This window comes from Pungitius pungitius, chromosome 19, assembly GCF_949316345.1.
Source record: "Pungitius pungitius chromosome 19, fPunPun2.1, whole genome shotgun sequence".
Taxonomy (NCBI): Eukaryota; Metazoa; Chordata; class Actinopteri; order Perciformes; family Gasterosteidae; genus Pungitius; species Pungitius pungitius.
Window position 1 is genome coordinate 3,499,851 of NC_084918.1, and position 22,107 is coordinate 3,521,957.

General features: G+C 51.7%; 1 protein-coding gene across 1 annotated transcript; it reads right to left on the bottom strand.

The window, feature by feature from the left end:
- Positions 1–200: 200 nt before the first annotated feature.
- On the bottom strand, positions 201–15,804 carry smarcd3b (SWI/SNF related, matrix associated, actin dependent regulator of chromatin, subfamily d, member 3b). Its single transcript, XM_037456411.2, is given in 15 exon segments — positions 201–2,339; positions 2,444–2,484; positions 2,487–2,544; positions 2,639–2,658; positions 2,661–2,760; positions 2,840–2,975; positions 3,085–3,182; positions 3,342–3,503; positions 3,633–3,734; positions 5,324–5,419; positions 5,963–6,085; positions 6,249–6,371; positions 7,610–7,652; positions 11,318–11,511; positions 15,455–15,804. Coding segments are annotated over 15 exon segments (1,428 nt in total). The 5' UTR covers positions 15,533–15,804; the 3' UTR covers positions 201–2,285.
- Positions 15,805–22,107: the final 6,303 nt, after the last annotated feature.

Sequence of the window (22,107 nt, forward strand, 5' to 3'; positions counted from 1 at the left end):
AATTTCATTTAAAGCACATTTCCCAGCTTGTAAAAAACGATTTTTAGATAATAATGTGTAAGTTTTTTATTTCCTTGCTGAACCTGCCGTGTCCATTAAGGTGAAAGAAAGACTCTTTAGAAATCATGGCATTTACAAACTTTGGCAAGCGCTTCTTTATTTACATCCAGGCTGTCTCACATCGTCACAGCTGATTTCCCTTTTTTTTTTTTTTCCTCCTTTTTTTTATTAGAATCACCAAACGAGTCTGCTGTGAACAGATAAACAGTGTTACGTATACTATCACCTTCCTGTAGGTGACGCTTCGGACAACAGCGTGACCAGAGAGATGGAGCGTCTTCACACACACACACGCACGCACACATGCAGGGACGAGACATGTCCACAGCGTGTCTCTGGCTTAGTGACCGGAGACGCGTTGACACTTTGTTGTCACGCCGTGGCGCCCGACGCTGAGGAGGCGCCCCCAGGAGTCGCAGCTTTGAGTTTCCTCCAGAAGAGGGTGCAAGTGAATCAGTGACTCTACGACAACGACATAATGCCCCCCCCCCCCCACACACAAAGACAGACGGCTACGCTTTGTCCCCCTAACGAGTGCAGTTATTACTTAGTCCTAGTAAGAAAAAAAACACAGCTCAGAAAAAGAAAAGTCACACCTACAGTGAAGTTGCTGGTAGGGCTCATCATTTTTGGCAAAAAAGTTTCCCGAAGGCATTTCAACTAAAGTTCTTCTTCTCGTCACACAGACTGCTATGCCAGCTTTTTATATTTACACACACACACACACACACACACAATCGCATCAGATGTATTGATTAATGTCCATGGAGCATGCATAGGTCATCGTGACGTCGTCATCACCACTGGTTTTGCGTCTGCCCGGGATCCGATTTACAAGCACAGTGCAACGAAACCCCACCAAAGGGTTCCAGCTAGAAAAGTGACTGCGGAGAAGAAGACGACACCCCCCCCCCCCCCCCCCCTAAAAAAAAGAAAAAAGTCTTCCCTCCGATATGACGACGCATACATAAAAGTCAAGTGTCATTACAAAAAAACAAGGTGTGAAGGGAGAGCAGAGAGTTTCAGCTACTGAGAATCAAAGCGAGGGAGGTCTTCGTGGCTCCCACGGCGGTGACGGGATGTGGACCTAAAATAAATCCCCCCCGACCCGAGATAGCACTCGGAGGAACACTAACATTCCTGCAAACTCATTTAAACTCACGAGCTCCCATAATGCACCACGTAACTTACTAAAAAACACTAATAGTCTGTCGTGTACTATACAGTTGGCCCTTTTAAGGGAAGGAAAAAAAACACATATGTACATTCACATCTCTAAAATGATTCTTCATTGAACATAAAAGTGTAGAAATGGACCAAATCCTGCAGACCTGGGGTTCAGTGTTCATTGCAAGAACATTTTACAGTTTGTTTACAAAAACCTGAGGCCTAATTGGCTATAAAAGGCAAACCTTTGGGACTGAATCCCCTCCGAAACGACCCAGATTGTTTGATTTTTTTTTTGATTTTTTTTTTTTTTACGACCACCTCACAAGGAAATGTTTTTGCAAATCAGTGGAAAACCCCAGGAGCGGATTTCTCTTTTTTTCGGCCATCGTGCTTCTCTTCTTCTCGTTGCAACCTTTGGTAAAACCTTCAGCGCACAAACACCACGGGGACGAGGCAGTGAGACAAAAGACAGCGGCCCCAACGCGTACGTGGGCATATCAAGGTAAGAAAAAGCTATTATTGTTTATGCCATGATGAATACTTGAACACTATTCTAGTGGTAACACTTGGGTTCATTTGTGTAACACTGGGTGCCGGCAAATAACGCAAAAATGAGACACAATCGGAGGTTCGGACGGATTCCTCTGACCCGAAACATGAATGGAAGCGACAACTCCGCGGGTTAGTGATCGCATTGATTCGTGCGTCGAACCGTCGATCAAAAAAAAAAACACACACTCTCCTAACGAGAACAAAAAAAAAAAGACACAGTCGCTCGCACAATCAAACAATGAATCCATTTCAGGCAGGAAAACATGAAGTGAGAAACCCCGCCCCCTCCCTAAAAAAAAAAAAAAAAAAGCTGCCGCGTCCGAGCAGCCGGTTCTGGAGTTTTGTGTGATATATTTACAAAAAAATTTAAAAAAAGAAGAACAAGCGGAGCGTGGCGAGAGGAGGGGGGGGGGGGGGGGGGGGGGGGGGTTTCGTTAATCGGGCCGGCGGTTCCGAGGGACTCGACCCGAACGCGTGCGGTGAACGACGGCCTCCTCCTCGCCTTAGGTGTTGCGGACCGCCAAGGCCTGCTCCAGCTCCTGCCTCCTCTGCTGGATCTGCGGGGGGGGGGACGAGAAGGAGAAGACGCGTCACCGTGGCGCCTGGAGGCGGAGCCGCCAGCGAGGCGGGTGTTTAAAAAAAAAAAAAGACGTCTCCTCACCTTGCAGTAGAAGTAGCGGCTGACGGCCTCCTGGGACCAGGCTCGTGGTAGAACGCCGCCCGCCGCTCCTCTTCGGGGTTCCCCACCACGTCCGTCATTAGCTGCAGCCGGCGAGGAGGAACCCGGGAGTTACGGGGGGGGATGTCACATGTGACAGGAAGTATCAAGATCTCAGAAGAAATATAAACATGCAACCTTAAGATCTCGGCTCTGGATTTGAGCCAGTCCTGGATGTAGCCCTTGGGATCTCTGGAGAAACTGAGCATGAAGTCCCTCTGGATCTTCAGCTGGTTGATGGACTCGATGGTCTCGTGGATCTGAAAGAGCGACGGTTTTACAACGCAGCAAAAAAGAACCCGGTCTCCCTTCATGTGACTCGTACCCAACGGCTCTCACCTTGTTGTCCAGGGAGGCGATCTCCTGCTGGTTGGCGGTGGAGAGGAGGAAGCTGCTCATCTGGCCCTTCAGGGGATCCTCCACCTCCACGTCGATGTCGTAGCAGGCCGTCTTCTTCTGGTCGTTTGGATCCACGCTGACGGAGAGCAAAGGTTCGTTCTTACAGTAATAACGTCAATTTAACAGTAAAAACTGTTTTTTCCCCTCCAAATGTACATCCTGTGCGGTCTGGACCAGGAACCTACCTGATGACGTGGTTGATGACGATGGGGTCGGGGGGCAGGAGGAGGTTGGTGAGGCGCTGGGGGATCTCAGAGAACTTCAGCCGAGGGCCGTCAAAGATCTGCAGAGGAGGGAGAACCGTCTGTCAACAACACCCAGTGCCAGAAAAACACATGAGTCACGTCCAGAGATAGAACACACGTTTAAAAATAAGGAATGAAACGGCTTCCAAAACCACAGATGCGACACCGGGAAGGGGGGGGGGGGGGGGGTCCCGTACCTGTTGGAAGTACTTGTCACAGTTGATGTACTCCTTGTCGTGGGAGTCCTGCAGCTTGTTGGTCTTGACGTACTGCCAGAGGGCCTGGATGATGCAGGACCGGGTCTGGGTGTGAATGCCGAGCAGGCGAGCCAGCCGAGGGTCCAGCTTGAACTGGGGAGGCTGCAGGGACACACACACGCACACACACACGTATATGTATGAAATCGCATTGCAACCCTTGCGTCTGGTCGCCTCTAAACCCGGCGATGGGGGGTATGGGGGGGGGGGGGGGGGGGAGGGCGCCCTCACCTGGTAGTCCAGCATCAGCAGCAGGGTGCAGCGCACGCTCACGTCGCCGGGCCTCTTCACCTGGAAGCCGTCCGTCTCCTGCGTGGTGGGCGTGCGGTGCCACTGGAGGAGCAGAGCGCGGCAGGGTGACTACACACCCCAAACTGAGGTGGTTTATTCAGGCTGAATGGTCTTTTTTTTTTTTTTTTTTTTCAAATCACACTTCATCGCCCCGGTGGTTTTCGCACTTTTGCGAAAACAAACATCCACGTATCTACATCCAAACGTGCGTTTCATTCATCAGTTTCCGCACGTGGTATTGCACCCTTATAGAATACATCGTTCCTTTCATGTTAGTGTAGAATTCAGTTTTTAAGGGGCTTTAATAAAGCAGCCGGAGACTTGGCACAGTTAATAGATGCACATTTAACCGCTGTGATCTCGAGTTAGAGCGCAGCGCCTGTGGTTCCTTGAGAGGTTAAATATCTGCGGACCGGCCGCGCACATTGTGCTGAGAAAACCTAAGATAGCGAGGGGTGAACCGCGTGGCGCTAACTGCAGAATAAAGGCTTTTTTTTTTTTTTTTTTACTTTGAAACCGAAAGGATGAAAGCTAGGAAGTGACTCTAAGGAGCAGCGGATTGCAGAGGCTTGTGCATGCGATACAGAGCAGCGTTTGTTCCCTCCAGCCAACGGCTGAATCAGAGCAGATTAAAGTACAGATTTTACCTCAAGGTATTAGAAAAAAAACACGACTATGTTTTATTTTGTGTAAAGTGAATAAAGACTTTGACTACCGGCCGCGTGTACAAAAGCCTTAACAGCGGTGGATGTGAAATCTCAGGTGAATGCACCAAGGTGATGAGCAAGGTGTCCAGATGTGAACCTTGAAGAGATAAAAATGAGACCATGACCGTTTCAGAGGCATGTGCTTTATCGGGAGAGTCTGATCAGGGCCACTCATCACAAACACCTGTGTGGGAGGACCAGCTGGGCCCTCGTTAGTGCAATTAGCTTCACCTGGGACGTCACCTCGCCGATTAGAACGTGATATTTCCTTTGTTACATCGGGTTCCTCAAAGAGGGAAAAGACAAAAAAACATTCCTGTCTTTTTATGGGTCTCTGGAGGATGAGCCAAAAAGTCTTCTGTCTGTGGCTTCATTTTTTAAACAGATGTGAGAGGGGAAATAAATCTCATTGTGTTACGGTAACAAAGGTCGCCATGGTAACTGCTGTGTGACTCCTCTGCAATAACTAAAGCCTCTTTCCTACCGGTCCCATCACGGAAATATTACAGTAACAGAGAGAAAGGAGTCTGGACAATCCATCCAGGACATTAAAAAAATAACAAAGCTTCAAATACAGTTTTAATAGGATTGAAAATTATAAAAATAATACACAGAATGTATGAAAGATTTGTAACATACTTTTCTGAAAGCATGAGCGAGTAGAGAAGAGTCTGAAATGCATGAACAAATTTGAGAATGTTTCCATTGTGAACGTTCATTCCGTTCGTTTGAATGAGTATTTCTATTTTTTTATGAAAGATAAAAAAAAAGTAACAGCAACGCTGAGCCGCCCCTGATGACATTTGCAGCTGACGTTCATTCGCTTGTGAAACCGCCGATCGCCATGGTGACGGGGTCAGCGCTGCTCTAAATACGAAGCCTCTTCCTCTGTGGTCAGGGTGCGGCGGCCATGTTTGAACTAACCTCCACCAGGTGGTTGTCAGGCCCGTAGAGGTCTTTGTCCAGCTCGATCACCAGGCTCTTAAAAAACGAAGAGAACTTCTTCTTCTGCTTCCCCGGCTGTGGGACAGAGAGGGAGGGGGGAGAGAGAGAGAGAGAGAGAGGGGGGGGGGGGTGTCGTTAGCTGATGTCTAAATTAGAACGCACGGGTGCAACGGAAAACGTCGGCTCGCCACGTTTAAAGAACCACGAGAGGGTGAGTGAGAGGAGCTTTTTTTCTCAGGGTCCACTTCCTCCGAGGCCCGGCCAGAAATGTCTGAGGTCTGAGAGACCCAAACGCTTCGCGAGATGACGTCGCCGCTCGGCCCCCGCCAGCGCTCGTTCCTTCGCATGATATGTCCCCCCCCCCCCCGAGCCGGACGCCACTTTTCTTTCCAAAACTAGTTTGAGAACATAACCATCGCCGCTGGACACGAACGACCCCGAGAAGCAAACGTTTTTCACAGGGCAAGCCGGGTTTTTAATGACACCCTGCGGCAAGTCCCAGTTATTTGATGTTTCAGTCCCCCCGTGGGTACAATTCCACATGTAAGGGACAAAAAAAAAAAAATTAACTATTCAATGGTATCCGTATTTTAGATGAATTAGATGAAAAAAACTCACATCATCTAGCAACTTCCCCTCCACTCGCAGTTCCCACGATGCAATGCTGCCGTCGGAGTCGTCGGCGTCGGGCCTGGCCGGGTTGAAGGTGTTGGATATGTAAAGCCTCAGTTTACGCTTCTGCTGCTGACACAAGGGCACAAAACAAACACCACAAATCCAACGGACATCTCATCAAATCCCGTGGGCTGCAACGTCGTGGTCCAGCTCTGCGACGTCCAAGAACCCTTTTGTCCTCTCAGAAGAGAGTGTTTCAGACCCCCGTCTCGCCGACGCTTCCCCTTACCTTCATCGGCCTCTTCAGCGCCTCCTGGATGTCCACGCGCTTGCGCATGATGGTCTGGTCCAGTTTGCGCTCGAACGCCAGCAGGTCCATGTAGGCCTGAGACTCCGGGACCAGCTCGCGGATCTGCTCGGAGGGGGGGGGGGGGGGGGGGGAGGGGGGGGGGGGGGGGGGGGAGAGACGATCGAACCCGGGACTCAGTATCGCATGGAAATCGTGCAACATTCCAAGATGTTGTCTCGTTTCTTTAAAAATGGCAGAGATCTAGAATTGGAAGCAAAGTCTGGAGGGTTTGGACAAAGTTGGGAAGAGAAGAAGAAGCTCTGCGTGAGCCGTAAAGGCCCCCCCCCCCCCCCGCCTGATCTCTACAGGATCAGGTACCAAAAACGCACGTGAGATCACTGATAAACATCTCCACTATATGGATAATAAGTCATTCTGTGTGATGTTCTGCTCCAAATGAGACTTATCTTTTCTTTATAAACTACTTCCCGGTGTGCCATTCGTACCGTGGTCCACGGCATCCTCAGGACACCGGGTTGGGGGGTGGGGGAAATGAGATGCAGAGTGTGCAGCCAACCAGCCGGGACTCACACATTACCACACCGATGAAAGTCCTCAGAGCATCAAGGGCTGATGCTGCTTACTTAACACACACACACACACACACACACACACACACGGTCTCTCCTTCTCCTCCCTCCCTCTTCTTCTCTCTTTCATGTTTTTCTCTAAATGGCCGCCATCCATTGTTCCCCTCCCCGTTCCTTCTTTATCTCCCCCCCCTGTCTTTCACCGGGCCCAAAGTGAAGGGCAGAGTGCGGCAGACATTCCCGCTTCCTGACTCATTACGGTTGGAGTGGCGCCCGGGGCGGGGCGGGGTGGGGGCGTGCCTACCCGCTATCTCGCCGCCTGCGTTATGTTATGGGCCAAAGACCTGGCTCCTGCGCTCCAGACCTCCATAGTTCTGGCGTGAGAGGCGTCCCGGCGTTGCGGGGCGAACGCCGCGCCACGGGGGCCCGAAAAAAACACACCAACCTCCGGCTAATGCTCACCTGTGGCAATTCCCCCCCACCCGCCGCTGCATCCCGCTCACTACCTCGGAAAAAAAAAATAAACACGACGAGCCACCATCCAAATGAACGCCGCTGCCCATGAGGACGTAACGCTTAATCATCTGGCCCCTCTGCGCCTTCCACCAACCTCTGACATCACAACCACCACCGGCATCTTTTTTTTGTCCCTTTGCTTTTTTTCTTCACACAAAAGGATAATAAACACACACACACACATGCAGACATTGAAGGGGAAAACACACCCCAAAAAAACAGCCAGCAACAAAAGGTATAAAGAGGCAGCCTCACCCTTTGCGGAAGAATCTTGTCTGCCATTTTCCTTCTCTTCGCACTGGAGAGAGGGAGAGAAAGACAGAGGGAAAGAGGAAAAAGAGAGCATGTTACTATGGTGACTGATAGCGTAGCACCCAGGCCATCTGCTAAAATGCTGGGCCATATCCAGCACCCCAGCATCCCAGCTGTGTGCGTCTGTGTGTGTGTGTGTGGTGAAATGTTTGTTTGTTGTATCTGAAATGCAGCTGACCGCCTGCAGATGAGAGCCTCTCACAGCCCCAAAAGTGTCACATCCCGCACCTCTTATCTGCATGTACACAATGCACACACACACACAGTCTGCAGGAGGAATGGGGAACGGTTGTCCGCGGAGGGGAATGTGTGTGTGTGTGTGTGTGTGTGTGCGTGGAGATGTTTTCATTCTTGAAAGTTTTCCGCTGTGTGAGAAGAACATTTTGAACGCTGTGTTTCTCTCTCAAAAGGACAGAGGACAATCAGACAATCAGCCGCCGTGGGGTCGTCAGAACGTTCTTATTTAGTGACACACAACATCATTTAACACTTCCGCTTCCTTTGCTTTCCCAAATGCCCTTAAATTATTTGATTTACACCTTATTTACATTTTGTTAACAAACGTATCTGCTTTCAGGCCCTGGTGGTGAACGTCCGACCTGGTTACTTTGTTACCTGTAAACAAAGCCCGGATTCCAGTCTTTATGCTAAGCTAGGCTAACGGGCTGCATATTTAGCATTAAGGCTACGCAGAAAGTCTCCTGCTCTAATCCCTGCGACAAACTACATTGTTAAGTGGTTTAATTCAAGTGTGGATGGGGCAATACAACGTTATAAATAATGCAGATAAATCTTGGTATATATTGTTTATGAGGGATCGTCACCTAACACGTTTTCCTTGGATAACATCATATAGAAGGGGGTTTCTTTGCAGGGCGTTACATCAGCATGCCAAATACCCCAAAACAAACCTCCTGCAGGGCGAGTTTAAAGATCCCAGGATGCATTGCAAAGGAAAACACACATCTGCATCACAACAATCCGCCATTATAAACGGATCCTGGAAGAGGGGTCTTGGATGGGATTGTAGCTCATGTTTCTAGTCTCGGTCCCATCATGCCATGCTCCAGTCCAAAGCATGCACCACTACATCTCAGGGACTCGGCCTGCAGGCCTCAACTCTAAAAGAACTCATTCAGGGGGTGCTGGGCTCGGGGCAAAAAGGCCAGGAGGGGGTGGGGGGGGTCATCAAACGTGAGAAAAATGGACATGCAGCAGAACAAACTCCTACTTGGATCCGAGCGTGGGATCTGATTGGGGCTCTCTCATGTCCATCGGCCGCGCCGGGATCTCATTGGCTCCGGGGAATCCGACCGGCTTCCTAAGAATTGGTGAGGATTCGAAGGTTGTCCGATTAGAGTTGTGGCGAGACACACACACTCAAGTACTGACAGTGTGAGGAGGGGGGAGGAAGGGGGGGCTGTTTTGTGTGTCTGAATGTGTTGGGTGGGTGTTGAGTTCAAGGGTCCGTTAGTGTATGCAAACTAAAAAAAAACACACACACACAGGGGGCGGGGCACTGGGACGGGCGCGTTTTTGCGTCCATGCATGCACACAGTGCAGCAGAGAGTGGGAGGGGGGGTGGCGGGGGGGGGGGGGGCGTCCTCCGAGGGACACGGCCATTCAACAAAGTCTCTGTGTGAACCACAACAATCGTGCTTCACACACACAGACAGACAACACACAGAGACAGACGCACACGGGGGGGGGGGGGGGGGGGACTGGTGTGTGTCAAAATCAAAGTTCAGGTGTTTGTATGAAAAACACCGGGCTTTAGTAAACAACGCATCGTCATGGGAAAAGTAAGTAAGTAAGATGCATCACGTGGGAACTGACCTGGGGGAGAAAATGTGTGGAAGTGAGTCTCTGGACAAAAAGAAGGAGCGCATTGTTCCGGAGGAAGTCGCTCCGGTGGTTACATTTCTTGTGAGTGGGTGCACTTTGACATCAGCGTTGGGTTTGGTTACGCACTTTGCAACCAACTGTCATCAAGAGAAGGAAACCGAAACGAGTCGACAACACATGTTTCGAGGAGGCGATTTCCACTTGGCATCGACTTTACAATTGAGGATTATAAAAAGGCAGCTGAAACGTTATGCCCGGGACACGCTTTCAAAGGGCAGCTGTCCTGAGTGGTTCCTGCCATGAGACCACGGAAATAAAAGCCTCGACACTAAAATCCCACGAGTACCAAGCCTCTTTCCCCCCCCCCCCCCCCCCCCCCCATCAACGTGATGCGAAATCGGCCCCTTAGCGCGCGACGCCGGCGTCACAGTCCCGTGGCGCTTCCCTGCAGTACACAAAGCGTTTGGGTCCTCGGGGGGGAAAAACTAACCGGAAGAATATAGAAAAGGTCGAGTGTCCACTTCACGCGACGCAAACCCGGCTTTAAAATCCTATTTATAGCAGCGGCTCTGCAAAAGGACCGAAAGTCACCGCAGCCACGAGGGCTCAATGACACTGCAAACACGGGTACCACACCCCCCTGCCCCCCCCGCCCCCCCCTCCAGCTGGCAGCGTCGAGGGGGTCTGAGCCGGCCGAAGCATCGACTTGTTTGCCGGAGGACACACACACACAGAGAAAGAGACACCTGGACGGGTCACCCTGGCCCATCGATCAGAACCTCCGCTGCCAGCCGGGCCCGATCTGGGGGTTGAGGCCTCACGACGCACGACAGCACCCCCCCCCTCGCCCCATCCCCTGCCCTTCCCCCCCCCTACTTGTTCGACATGCCCGCTTAATTGTAAGTGGATCAATCGTGCTGCAGATACCGAGAGAATGAAAGCGACTGAGCGAGCGCATTGATCCCCCCCCCCCCGTGACCGTACTTGTCACACACTCGTCTCCTAACAGACATCCGTCCACCGCGCGCACACCGCGTGTGTGTGTGTGTGTGTGTGTGTGTGTCTGGTGATCAGATCCACTGTCAAACAGCAGACAACAGATAGAGGGACGAGGGCCTGAACGGATGAGACAAAGAGACACACTCAGTCGCAGTTGATTTTGTTGTTGTTGTGTTGTGTTGTTTTTGGGACGGTGAGGAGAGGATGCAAAGAGCAAGGCAAAGGGTGCATCGCAACAAGGAGCGCTGGGAGGGAGTCGGAGACACACAAAGGGTCAAACGGTCGGATCCTCGGGGGTCACAGTGTGGAAGCGTCTGTGGGCTGCAAGTCACCGTGGATTTCATTACCCCTCTTCTGTTTAATGGATGTGTTGCTTTTAGAAAATCGGGAGAATGCTTAACTTTTGTCTGATTAATAGTCTGAAACTTAGTTTAATGACAACTATTATTTCCCTCTAGAGCCATCATCACCAAATGTTAGCATGCATGCTAACACTACCATTAACTGATCTAGTATTCTTAAATGCTAAAAACAGTGACAATGGTCATTTAAGCGCTATTGTAAGATAGCAAATAGTGAAATCCTCTGCTGCTGGTGCCAGTTCGATACCTGTGACGTCGTAGCAGCCGTGTGCACCGGCGTAAATCTGGGATGGTTTGGTTTAGAAAAAAATAATAATCTGATTAAAATTAATTCGCCATCGTCACGGTTTGGTTTTGTTTGAAGTCCCAAAAGCAACCACAGCCTGTCGTGGTCTCTATCCGCCCCCCCACCCCGCCGAGGGGCTCTACGGGTCGGCACACTCACTTCCTGGCCCGGCCCTGGACGGCCTGCTGCTGCTGCTGGACCTGCTGGGAGGGGGCGGGCCTCTTGCGGCTGGGCTCCATCACGGTGGAGGGCAGGCCGGGCCGCACCGCCGGGCTCCCTCCGTACGGTGGGCCGGGGGGGCCCATGGGAGCTCCCTGGTGGGGCATCCTCGCTCCAGACGGCATGCCAGGACGCTGTGTGGGAGGGGGGGGGGGGGGGGGGGGGGGGAAGAGAGAGAGAGAGAGAGAGGACGGGTCACATGTGCGTATTCTGATTTACTATTATTTGTTGGATGTAAGCAAAAACCATCCTATTGGACAAAGTGCGACATCGTTATCGTCCGGAATGAAATGAGTCCGCTCCGCTCCCCCCCCCTCCCCGTCGGAGCTGCAGAGGCTTGTGACTTGTGTAACATGTGGTAACATTACTCTAACCAAACAGCAGCCGAGTTGGTCAACACCAACGAGAACGCTGAGCAAATTTGTGACGTCGACTTACGAGATATCTGCGGTTTTTTTGGAATCTGTTCCCGTGCAGCAGCAGCAGCGGCAGCGGCAAACATGAGGCAGACTGTGTATCACAGGTTGTGAATGAGGGATCTGTTTGCATGGACTTCAGGCTCCGTCTGAGCCTTCAGAAGAGATGCATTTCAGAAAAAACGGACACCAGAGCCGAGATGTTCCTGATTCGGGTTTTGTTTGAACAGCAAAAGACACAAGGACTACGGCCTTCCTTTTGTCTGCACAAAAAAAAAGAAACTAAACGACTTGTTTTCTCACACACACACACACACCCTAAACAATGCACACAGTGTCTGCTCCCGACTTGACGGCGAGGAACAACTGTGGAACTCTCACCTGTGCTTTTCACTCCCGCGACACGACAGCTGCCTCGGTTCGCTGCCTCGGGTCGGATCGGGCTTCGACTCATAGGAACGAACCCTTTGAACAAGAGCCCAGAGGTCCCGTGTGTGTGTGTGTGTGTGTGAGAAGAACTGACCTTTTGAAATTAAAAATCCCAGAAATGAGTCACGTTAGTGAAGCTCCAGACGCTGGACGCGAAGCTGTTGTGTTGCTTACACGCATGAGTTTGTGTCATTTTGAATGTAATTGAACTATAACCGAGCTATATCAAAGGACACAAAGACGGTGGTGTCTTATTAGGGGCACCTGGTCTAAAACAACGCCTCGGATTCCTTAACATCTTTGAGTACTTTGTATACAAAAAGGGAATTAAGAGCGTCCAGATAAATGAGGCAGAGGAAAAAGTAGCCTAAAGCCTTTAGTACAAGAGCCTCAAAACGGTACTAAAAGTAAATCCACTCCGGCCCTGAAATGCATCGTGAGAGCAATTGATCCAAAAATATGACAAATCATTGACAGCTTCTCGGTTAATATCAAACTATAAATATTCTACAAAGGACAGGCAGTTTGTCACATTAGACATTTGAAACCATTAAACGTTGCCGAGAGTCTTTTCTTCCTCCTCTGCCTCTCTATTCTTATAAAAATAAAAAGTGTTCTTTGTGTCAGACCCCCCAGCAACGTCCTCCTTCACGTCGGCACGGAAACCGCAACAGAAGGCGTAAACGTTGGGAGAGACAGCTGAAGGATACGAGGCGGGAGCTTCATGATCTTTTCCTTTCACACACACACACCGTTTGTGTCCCCAACCACACACACACACACACACACACACACACCATCTCTTCTGATCTTCAGACGCTCCACAAACTCAGAGGAGAAAAGAAGGAGAACTGACAAAGCGGGTGATGTACTGCAGAGGGAGAGGCTCCCCGTGAGGAGGCTCCATATGGAGCGGGACCACAATGCAGAGCAGGACGAGACCTTTGAAACTGGGGGAAGGGGGGGGCATGATAAGGAGCTGGAGGCGCTGTCGCTCGCTCCGAACCTGCGAGAAAGGGAGGGGGGGACGGGGGACGGGGGGGGCAAGGCAACTGAGAAGGGTCTCCGAGCCAGCACATGGTCGAGGGCCTCCTGCTCCGGTGGTATCAGCTTGCGGAGCTTTAACAGACTCCAGTGGGACAATAACCCCCCCCCCCCCCAAAAAAAAGAGAGTTGTGTTACAAGAGTCCGTCTGGAGAATCTGAGCCTTCCAGATAACAGCTACAGAGAAACAGTCTCCCATAAATACCCCCTAATCCCGAGTCCAACGCGCCGCCCGGACCTCCGCCATGAGGACGGATATCTGAGGGGCGTCTCCGGAGGGACCCGGAGGGGGCCGAGCTCAGCTCACGCTCAGCTGAACGCGCTGCAGTTGACGGGGTGATAGGGGGGGCTTTTAAGAAGGGCTCTGTGATTGGGCTCCAGTCGGAGGTGACCCGGGTGGGACGCGTTTCGGGGCTCGAGCTTATTGTCAATGAAGAATTCCTTTCATTGTGTCATTACGTTGTTTTAGGTGCATTCATCAGAAAGTCAAAGTTGTGATGACCTCAACGCGACCTTTCGAAATACCCGTCCCCGTGATATCCGCCTCCTCCTCGCACTCGACGGTAGGAAGCGAAGGCCCGGGAACCCCCCCCCCCCGAGGAACGCCGTGTTTCAAGAAGACAAGCGGCGGTTCGATTGCACTTTTCGGCGCTGGGAGGACGTTTTTTTTCTGTCACCTCCCGTCTTTTGGCGTCCCCGCGAACCCGCGCCGTGCTCTCAGGCTTTCTCGGGGGGGGGGGTTTCCCACGCAGGGCGCTGCTCCTCATCGCCGCGGCCCCCGCTGACCTCCGCGTGCGCACGAGGGAGTGACGCAGCGGCGAGGGAGGGGAGGGGAGGGTAAGATAACGAGAAGAGACCTCAGTCGGGCCTTCAGCCCACCCACAACACACACACACACACACACACACACACTGCTGCTGGGAGGCAGGAACACCACGACCTTCGGTAACCACAACAATGTGTGCACGTATATAAATATGAGAGTGTGTGTGTGTGTGTGTGTGAATGCATCTACACATGTGTATTGCCTGCGAGTTCAAAAGCTTCATCCCTCGCCACATGCGAGCAAACTGCGCCTAACCCCCCCCCCACCCCCCCGTATAAATATTTCTCCATTCTGCAGTGTACACAAGGAGGGAACCTGCCGCAACTCTTATAACAAGAGTTTTCCACCGTGAAACGTGGGGGGAGACAGAGACAGAGGGGACAAAAAAGAAACCATCTATTTGGCTCCCAGCAGAACCTCGCCAAGGTTAATTGGTCTGCTGAGGGGGACGCACTCGTCCTGCTTATCAATCACCTGCTGCGTTGCCCCCTCGATGAAGGCGAGAGCCCAGCTCGGCGTCAGCGCCTCACGTCAGCACGGGTTCAAGCGGCCTACAGGCGCACCGGAGGCCTTTTCAGCCTGCGCCGTGCGCCCCGGGGTCGGCAGGTGATTCCAAGTCGGAGGGTAATATATAAGCCCCGAGACCCCCGGAAACCACCCAGTGGACCTTCATCAAAACCCCCTTCAGCTCCAAGAGAGAAAAGGCAGTAGAACGAAAGCGATCGAGCGACATCTGTCCCGTGAAGGAGCTTCACGATCGATGGATCATTTACACATTTCAAAGAAAACTGAACACAAAAAGGCACCAGAAGTTTCTAACGTTTTTTTTTCCTTGACTCCCAGAGCGAACACCCAGACTCGCATGACCTTTGAGGGGGGGGGGGGGGGGCACCGAACCCGAGACCACCCCCCCCCCCCTCCAGACCCCCAGCCCCCTGCCCACCCAGTTCTGTCTGTGACTCCCCGTGGAGCCCAAAGGGGGGAGCTGCCTGCTTTCTGCTGCCGCTCCTCAGCTTCTATTCCTGCATTCATCCGGTTCTGTGCGTGTGTGTGCGTGCGTGTGTGTGCGCGTGTGTTTCTCTCTGCTTCCCATCCTTCTCTCTGCTGAGCTCCATCCATCCATGCTGCTCCACTTCTTCTTCTCTCAAGCCATCTCCTAACAGGGAGGGAGTGAGTGAGGGGGGGGGCTGGAAATAACCTTCACATGGCCAGCTTTACCCAGCTATCTTTCACACACAGACCGCCGCCGCTGCTGCTACTGCTGCGCCGACTCACGCACACACACGCGCGCGCGCACGCACACGCACGCGCACAGATGCACGCCAGCTCCGCTTCTCGGGACTGACGGACAGCGGCACTCACCACTCCATGGACCAGGAACTCAAACAGTTTGCTCTTGGTGGCTCTCCTGGCTCCCCCCGCCGTCTCCTCCGTGGCCATTTGCTCGGTCCCCTCCGATCGGCGCCGTGTCCTCTCCCCTCTCCTTCTTTTGTCTTTCCCTTCTCCCTCTGCCTCCTGTTCCCCTCCCCTGCTCCACTTTCCTTCTCTTTGTGCTCTCCCTCGCAGCGCTGCGTGTCCCTGACTCTCTCTCTCTCTCTCTCTCTCTCTCTCTCCCTCCCTCCCTCCCTCTCTCTCCCCTCCCTCTGACTCTATTTTGAATGTGCAGCAGAGAGCCGAGTGTCTCTGACTGTGTGTCTCGCTCACTTTTTAGTTGAGCTGCCTTTCAGGAGCCGTGCACGTCGCTTGGAGGTGGTGGTGGTGGTGGTGGGGGTCCAGGGGGGGGGGGGGGGGCTGCGTGGGGGTCTGGCAGGGGGGTTTCAGCCAGCCCACCCCGCCGCTCCCCCGCACAGCTGTTGCATTCCATTGGTAGATAAGGGCATGCGGCTCAGAGAGGGCTGCCGTTTGGTCCTAAACGGGGGCTGGGGAGGTTTGAATCCCTTCCGCCCCCCAACAACACCACCACCTCCTCCCTGGAGACCCGTTCTGAAGTCTCATTCTCAACAACAACAAAAAAATAGAAAAAAGGACATCTTGCTCTTAAAGGAGCCATGCTCCACCTCGCTAACGTGTGCACCGGCACATACTGACATATGACGGGGTCATGACGTGGTGGTGAGGAGGAGGAGGAGGAGGAAGAGGCAGGCGATTCCTCAACTTGAAAAGGTCCCCCGAGGCGGGGGGGGGGGGGGGGGGGGGAAGAGTTGTCCTCTCATGGGCCACTGACATTCCTGTGTTTTTGCCCTGAGCGGGTGCACTAATTGGTTCCCTCATTGGTTCCCTCTGTGCTCCTTCATTGGTTCCCTCTGTGTTCCTTCATTGGTTCCCTCTGTGTTCCTTCACTGGTTCCCTCTGTGTTCCTTCACTGGTTCCCTCTGTGTTCCTTCATTGGTTCCCTCGTTGTTTCCTCCACTCGCCTCGGTGGCTCTCGACCTTTCACCCACTGGTCGCGCTGCACACCAACAGTAAGGTGACTGTGTCCCTGGACACGTGTTCTTGCTGGGCTGCTTCAAGTGAGCGCACACAGTCTGTGTGCGTCGGGGGGGGGTTCTAACGTTTCCGGCGCCACAACCCACGGGTCACTGCTCCGACTCAAACCCCTAAAGCCAGAGGAGCAGAGGAGCTGATAACGAGTCTTTCATGTCTCTGTCGGTTCTCTCTTCCAGCCGTCAGAAGAGGAGAGTGAAATATTCATGAGGTTATTTGAATGACAAAGGAGGTGACGTGCGGCAGAAGGGGAGGGGGGGTGGCTTTGTGACACACGATGGCATATTGCCCCTTTATTGTTTCCTCTTCGTCTGTTCGGCCGGTGTGTGAAAAACCAGGTGTCAAAATAAGGAAATTGCCCCTTGAAAAGGCGACGGAAAGCTTTGACACGAAGCCGGGGTGTGTGTTCATTCAAAATAGACCTTCTGCTTCTGATAAACTCTGACAAACTCTGCCCTAATTGTGTGGACAGCTGGTTTAGTGGTCCTGCGACATCAAGGCCCAGAGGTCGTGACCTTCTGGAGGACACACCGTCCCTCGGGGGGGTGGGGGGGGGGTTTCCGGCCTGCGTGTTATCCATTACTATCTAAGGACGTAAAGACACAGATTCCCTGACAGAAAAGTTACATCTGAAAGGAGAAGCAGGAAGAAAAGGAAATGTGTGTCCTTCAAAATGCTTTCACACGCCCCTGGTTGCTGGAATCGACTTAATCGATGAGCTAAAGCTCCCCTCACCCCCCCCTTCCACGTGCTGGCCTTAGTTTGCTTTGTGGGGACACCTGGTGGTGAGAGGACTGTACTGCCGCTGCCCTTAGTCCAGTCTACAAGGCTCCGAGGAACATGAGGAACCCGAAGCGCCTCATGTATCTCTGCCGCCTCAATCCGCCTGCGTCCTCCCTCCAATCGGATTATCTCAGATTATCCAAACATAAGGTATCAGTCCTCTACGCATTTAATTAACCTCGTTTTAAATAACATACGAAACAAGCTTTGGATACATATTAATCACACAGGCGCACACGACGTCATAAAAACAACCCGATGTGCGTATCCATGCAGGGTTTTTTTTGGGGGGGGGGGGGGGGGGTTGGGGCGACCTCCCGTTCCCACCCCCCGCGACCCACACGTGGGCTCAACGATAACAAAGGGGCGCGGGCGATGCAAAAGAGAGCCTTCGGCGCAGGGAGAACCCCCCCTGCAGGACCCCCACGGTCTCCCTCACCAAAGCCAGTCAGTCTCACCAAATGGTAATGTCCCAATGTGGAGCAGATGAGGGGGGGGGGGTATAGTATTATTACTGACCAACAGAGGGAGCAGGAAAGGCGACTGTATTTCTAAACCGGATGAGGGATGTTGTGATCCTGGTTGATCGGGGACCAAAACCCCAAATGTAACCTTGAAAAGCCTCTTCTTTAGGTTTACAGTTCATTTGATTCGTCACTACCTCATTCGGCCGCAAGGGGGAGACAAAGGGCTCCGACTAAGAGTCACGGTTATCTACAATGAGGTATGCAAACTATCCGGCTGGCTGCCTCTTTATTTCACAGAGCCTGAAAGTAGATCACAAGGTTTATTGTGACTTTCCCTTCTTCAAACCCCTAAAAAAACGTCAGAAACGATCCAATCTGGGAAGTAAGGCTTTAAATAACAGTTTGCATCATGTTTTACATTCTTGATCAATAGATGAATGTCTTGGTCTGTTCAACGTTGGGAGATCATTAAATGTGTCTGATCATCTACTCCAGAAACCACAGAGCTGACTTGGTTGGTCTAAATCCCAAATATGTAATCGGCATAGGGCGATAAGCAAAACAAAAACCAGGAAATACTTATGAATAGAGCTGCATCGAATGAAAAACAGGTGGCGTTTAAATGAAAGGATGATCCGCATTCAATAGAGATCCCAAAGTGGTTGAAATATCAATAAGCAATTAGCTGTAAATCAATTAAGAACCATTAAAGTTGGACGTTTTCTTCTATTTCCTCCTGAATTGCACAAAATGAGGTTCATAATTAGTAAGAAAAGCGCCGTGAAGATTGTTTAGCTCTCTTTAGCCAAATAGGCCAGACAGGAAGGAAGAAAAATCCATACATCGACTGTTGGGCTGCTTCTCTTCACAATGAGCCCCGGAGAGGAAAGAAAAAACAGAGAAAGAGACAAAGAACACGAAACGTAGACCGGTGCTGATGTGAAACGCAACGTTTACATTCCAGAACCAGGGACCTGCCCTCGTCAACGTTATTGTCACAGACAGAAGGGCTGCACTGGGGGGGGGGGGGGGACTGTGCTCAAGGCCCAGAGTAAAGTCGGATCCCCTCCCTCCGCTGGGCCCCTCTCTTTTTCTCTCTCTTTTTTTTAATTTTTTCGGTCTAAGAGCTGCACACAAAACCCGGCTCAAGCTGCTTTGAGGCCCACAGCTCTCGGGGAAAAGCTACTCACTGGGCCGCCGGCCCGCCATCAAAGGGCCGGCACAAAAAAACCTTCACCGGGGTTGGGGGAAGGGGGGGGGGGGGATTAAGGAGAGAAGTACATTTAGGGGCCAATTCCTGGCAACTCGGGCATGTGTAGTGAAGAGGAACCTACGGAGAGAGAGAGAGAGAGAGAGAGAGAGATAAAAGGGCATCTGCTGGTAGCCGGTGATCAAAGTGTTTTCGGTACAATGCGCCGCGTTGGGCACCTGGAGTGAGACGCCGCAAGAGTTTGGGGGTCGCAGACCTCGGATTTCAGGGGCAGTTCGGAACAAAAGCGTCTTATATCCAGACACCGTTTAGGGTTCAGCTCTTTGGCTGCTCACTAAGGGGAGGGGGTGGGGGGGGGGGGGGGGGGGGGTGCATTGTTCGAGCAGATGGAGAGAGGCGGTAATGAGCCCAGTTTCCCCCCCCCCCCTCCCCCCCACCGAGTGGCGAGCAGCGCGGCGGAACCGAGGCCCGGAGCTTCACCTGCCTCGGGGAGGGGGGGGGGGGGGGGTTCTTCTGTTTGCTCGAGCCGACTGCTGAGGCCTCAGAAACTGGAGCAGCAGCAGCCGGGCGGACTGAGCACGCAGCATTTCGGGTTTTCTTCTCATTGGAATCGACGAGGTCCACTTTGACTCCAGCGCGCAGTGAAAAACTGTCACTTTCCACAAACGAAAACCTGACCCAGCTACTGTGCATTCGCTCTGATCTCTGCAGGATGGGAGAGAGAGAGAGAGAGAGAGAGAGAGAGAGAGAGAGAGAGAGAGAGAGAGAGCAGACAGAAGGAGGCTCTCTGCAGGGCGGCATGCAGACCGCGACCAAAAAATAAGAGAGGAAAAGCCTACAGAGAGAAAGATATATACATCTATAAAAAAAAACGTGTGCACAAGCCATCTGCCGAGGAATAAGTGAGGGGAGAATCTTATTCAGCAACCACTCGAGATCAGACAGATCCGTAAAACTGAGTTTATCCACATTACATCTTGTGATATAAATGGCAAAATAATACCAAAAAGGTTGAACTCACAACCAAACGCACACTTCATATTCCTCAATCTCACAGTAGCTGATTGTTCTAACACAATAATAAAGAGCCTGAAACAAATATTATTCATCACCGGAAAAAAAATTATCAATCACTATTTTGTTAATGGACCTTCTGAGAAACTTGATATTAGACTGTTTGGAATAATTGGGTTGTTGTATTAAACAAATCCCCAAAAAGCTGAGAGAACGTGGCATGGTGCGTTACTGCAGCTGGTGTTTCGTCCAGCAGCATTTGGTGCAGTACTGAGCGTCTAAGCGTCTAAGTGGGTCAAACAACCAGCTGAACCGAGGCACCGTCAGGACGCAGACACCATCGCACAATCTCATCAGACAGCCAACTAACCGCACGATGGGATTCACGCGCAACTAAAAGAGAAACCCCCCCCCCACCGATAGGCTTCAGGCCGGATACCGGTGATTAAAAAAAGACAGGTAGGCAAGGAGGGTGCCATGCTAATTAGGTTACAAAGCACTCAGATTTAAAACCATTAAAAAAAAAAAAAACACCACAATCTCTCTGAGGAGATGAGTCTAGTTGCGTGTTTCATAGCCTGCAAAGCGTATGAAATTCATCTCCAGTATCGCGGGTACAGGAACCCGGCAGGTCTGCACCTCTGAATGCAACACGCTGCATTGTTATGCTGCAGCACCCTGGGTGCTATATGCCTCGAAATGGCATTTAAACCGTCACAATATTTGGCAAATGACAGCTAAAAGGTAACAAACTGTCCAAAAAGCATAAAAGATGTTCCCCGATTATGTAAATTGCTGCTGTAATTCGTAACGTTTGGAGCGATTGACATTTCTCCCGGTAGCCCGTTGGTTTCCGGGGTAACGAGCGGCAGACTGAGCCAGCACATTCCTCGCCGGCCAAAAAGAAAGGAAGCGCCCCATTGTCCGCTTATCCCAGAGAAGCAGAGCCGGGGGGGTGGGACATTTGAATGCATGTCCTATGTAGGAGACAAATCCAAATGGCTACAGCCTCTGATCAATCTCACTGCTGCTGCAGAAACAGTGTGTGTGTGTGTGTGTGTGTGTGTATGTATGTGTGTGGGGGGTGGGGGGGGGGGGTGATGAAGTTGTGCAGACTCACACAAAAAAAGAAAGCTTAACCACTCAGCAAAAAACATTGATTGACCTTGATTAGCCCCCTAAACTAAATATCCAACATGAGCAGAGTGACTGGGGCCTTTATGTGTGTTTGTGTGTGTGTGTGTGTGTGTGTGTGTGGGGGGGGGGGGGGGTCCTGTGCAGCTTTCCTTAAAAAGTCAGGTCATGCATTCCGCGGCCTGTAAAAGGAGCTGTTCCTCTGATCCTCCATCAGTCCTCTGGAGCTGTCCCCTTGCACTCTCACATGTCCCCCCCCCCCCCCCTCTTGTTCTTGGCTTGAAGGGAAGCTCTGTGCCGAGCTGCCCGGGTTCGGGGGAAGACTCTGGATTTTTTTTTTTTAATTAAGCCGTTTTAATCCTGTTTTCTTAGTGCGCCTGCATCGCTGAGAGGGTCCGAGCGCTCTCTGCGGCCCGAGGCCCGGTTGAGAAAACAAAGAAGAAGCGTCCCAGCGTCCTCCGTATCTCAGCAGGCCGGGACAGTGAACCCGAGCGGGGGGGGGGGGGGGGGGGGGAACGGAGAGGTGGGGGGAAATCCGAGAAACGCCTTTAAACCCAATGGCAAGAATTCAGCATTTCACACAGGATTTGACGAGGGTCAAGGCCTCGCCAAAAAAGTTTGCAGAATCCTCAGTCCCCCCCCCCGAAGCTTTTAGGTTCACTGACTCACACAGGAAGCAGGAATAATACGATGAGCACAATAATCTTTCCCTGAATGTAATGCGGAAGAAAGAAAATGCATTTTCCTTTCTTGGGATACATTGAAAATGATCTTAGCCAGGTGCATTAAACCGGAAATAACCCAGAATATTTTGAGCTACAAACCGATCCTTTGGATCAGCAGGTGTTGATTTGGCCTCAACATTACACTCATTTAATCAAGTAAACAGTGACTTTTTCCACTTTTCTCGGCTAGTTTGAAGA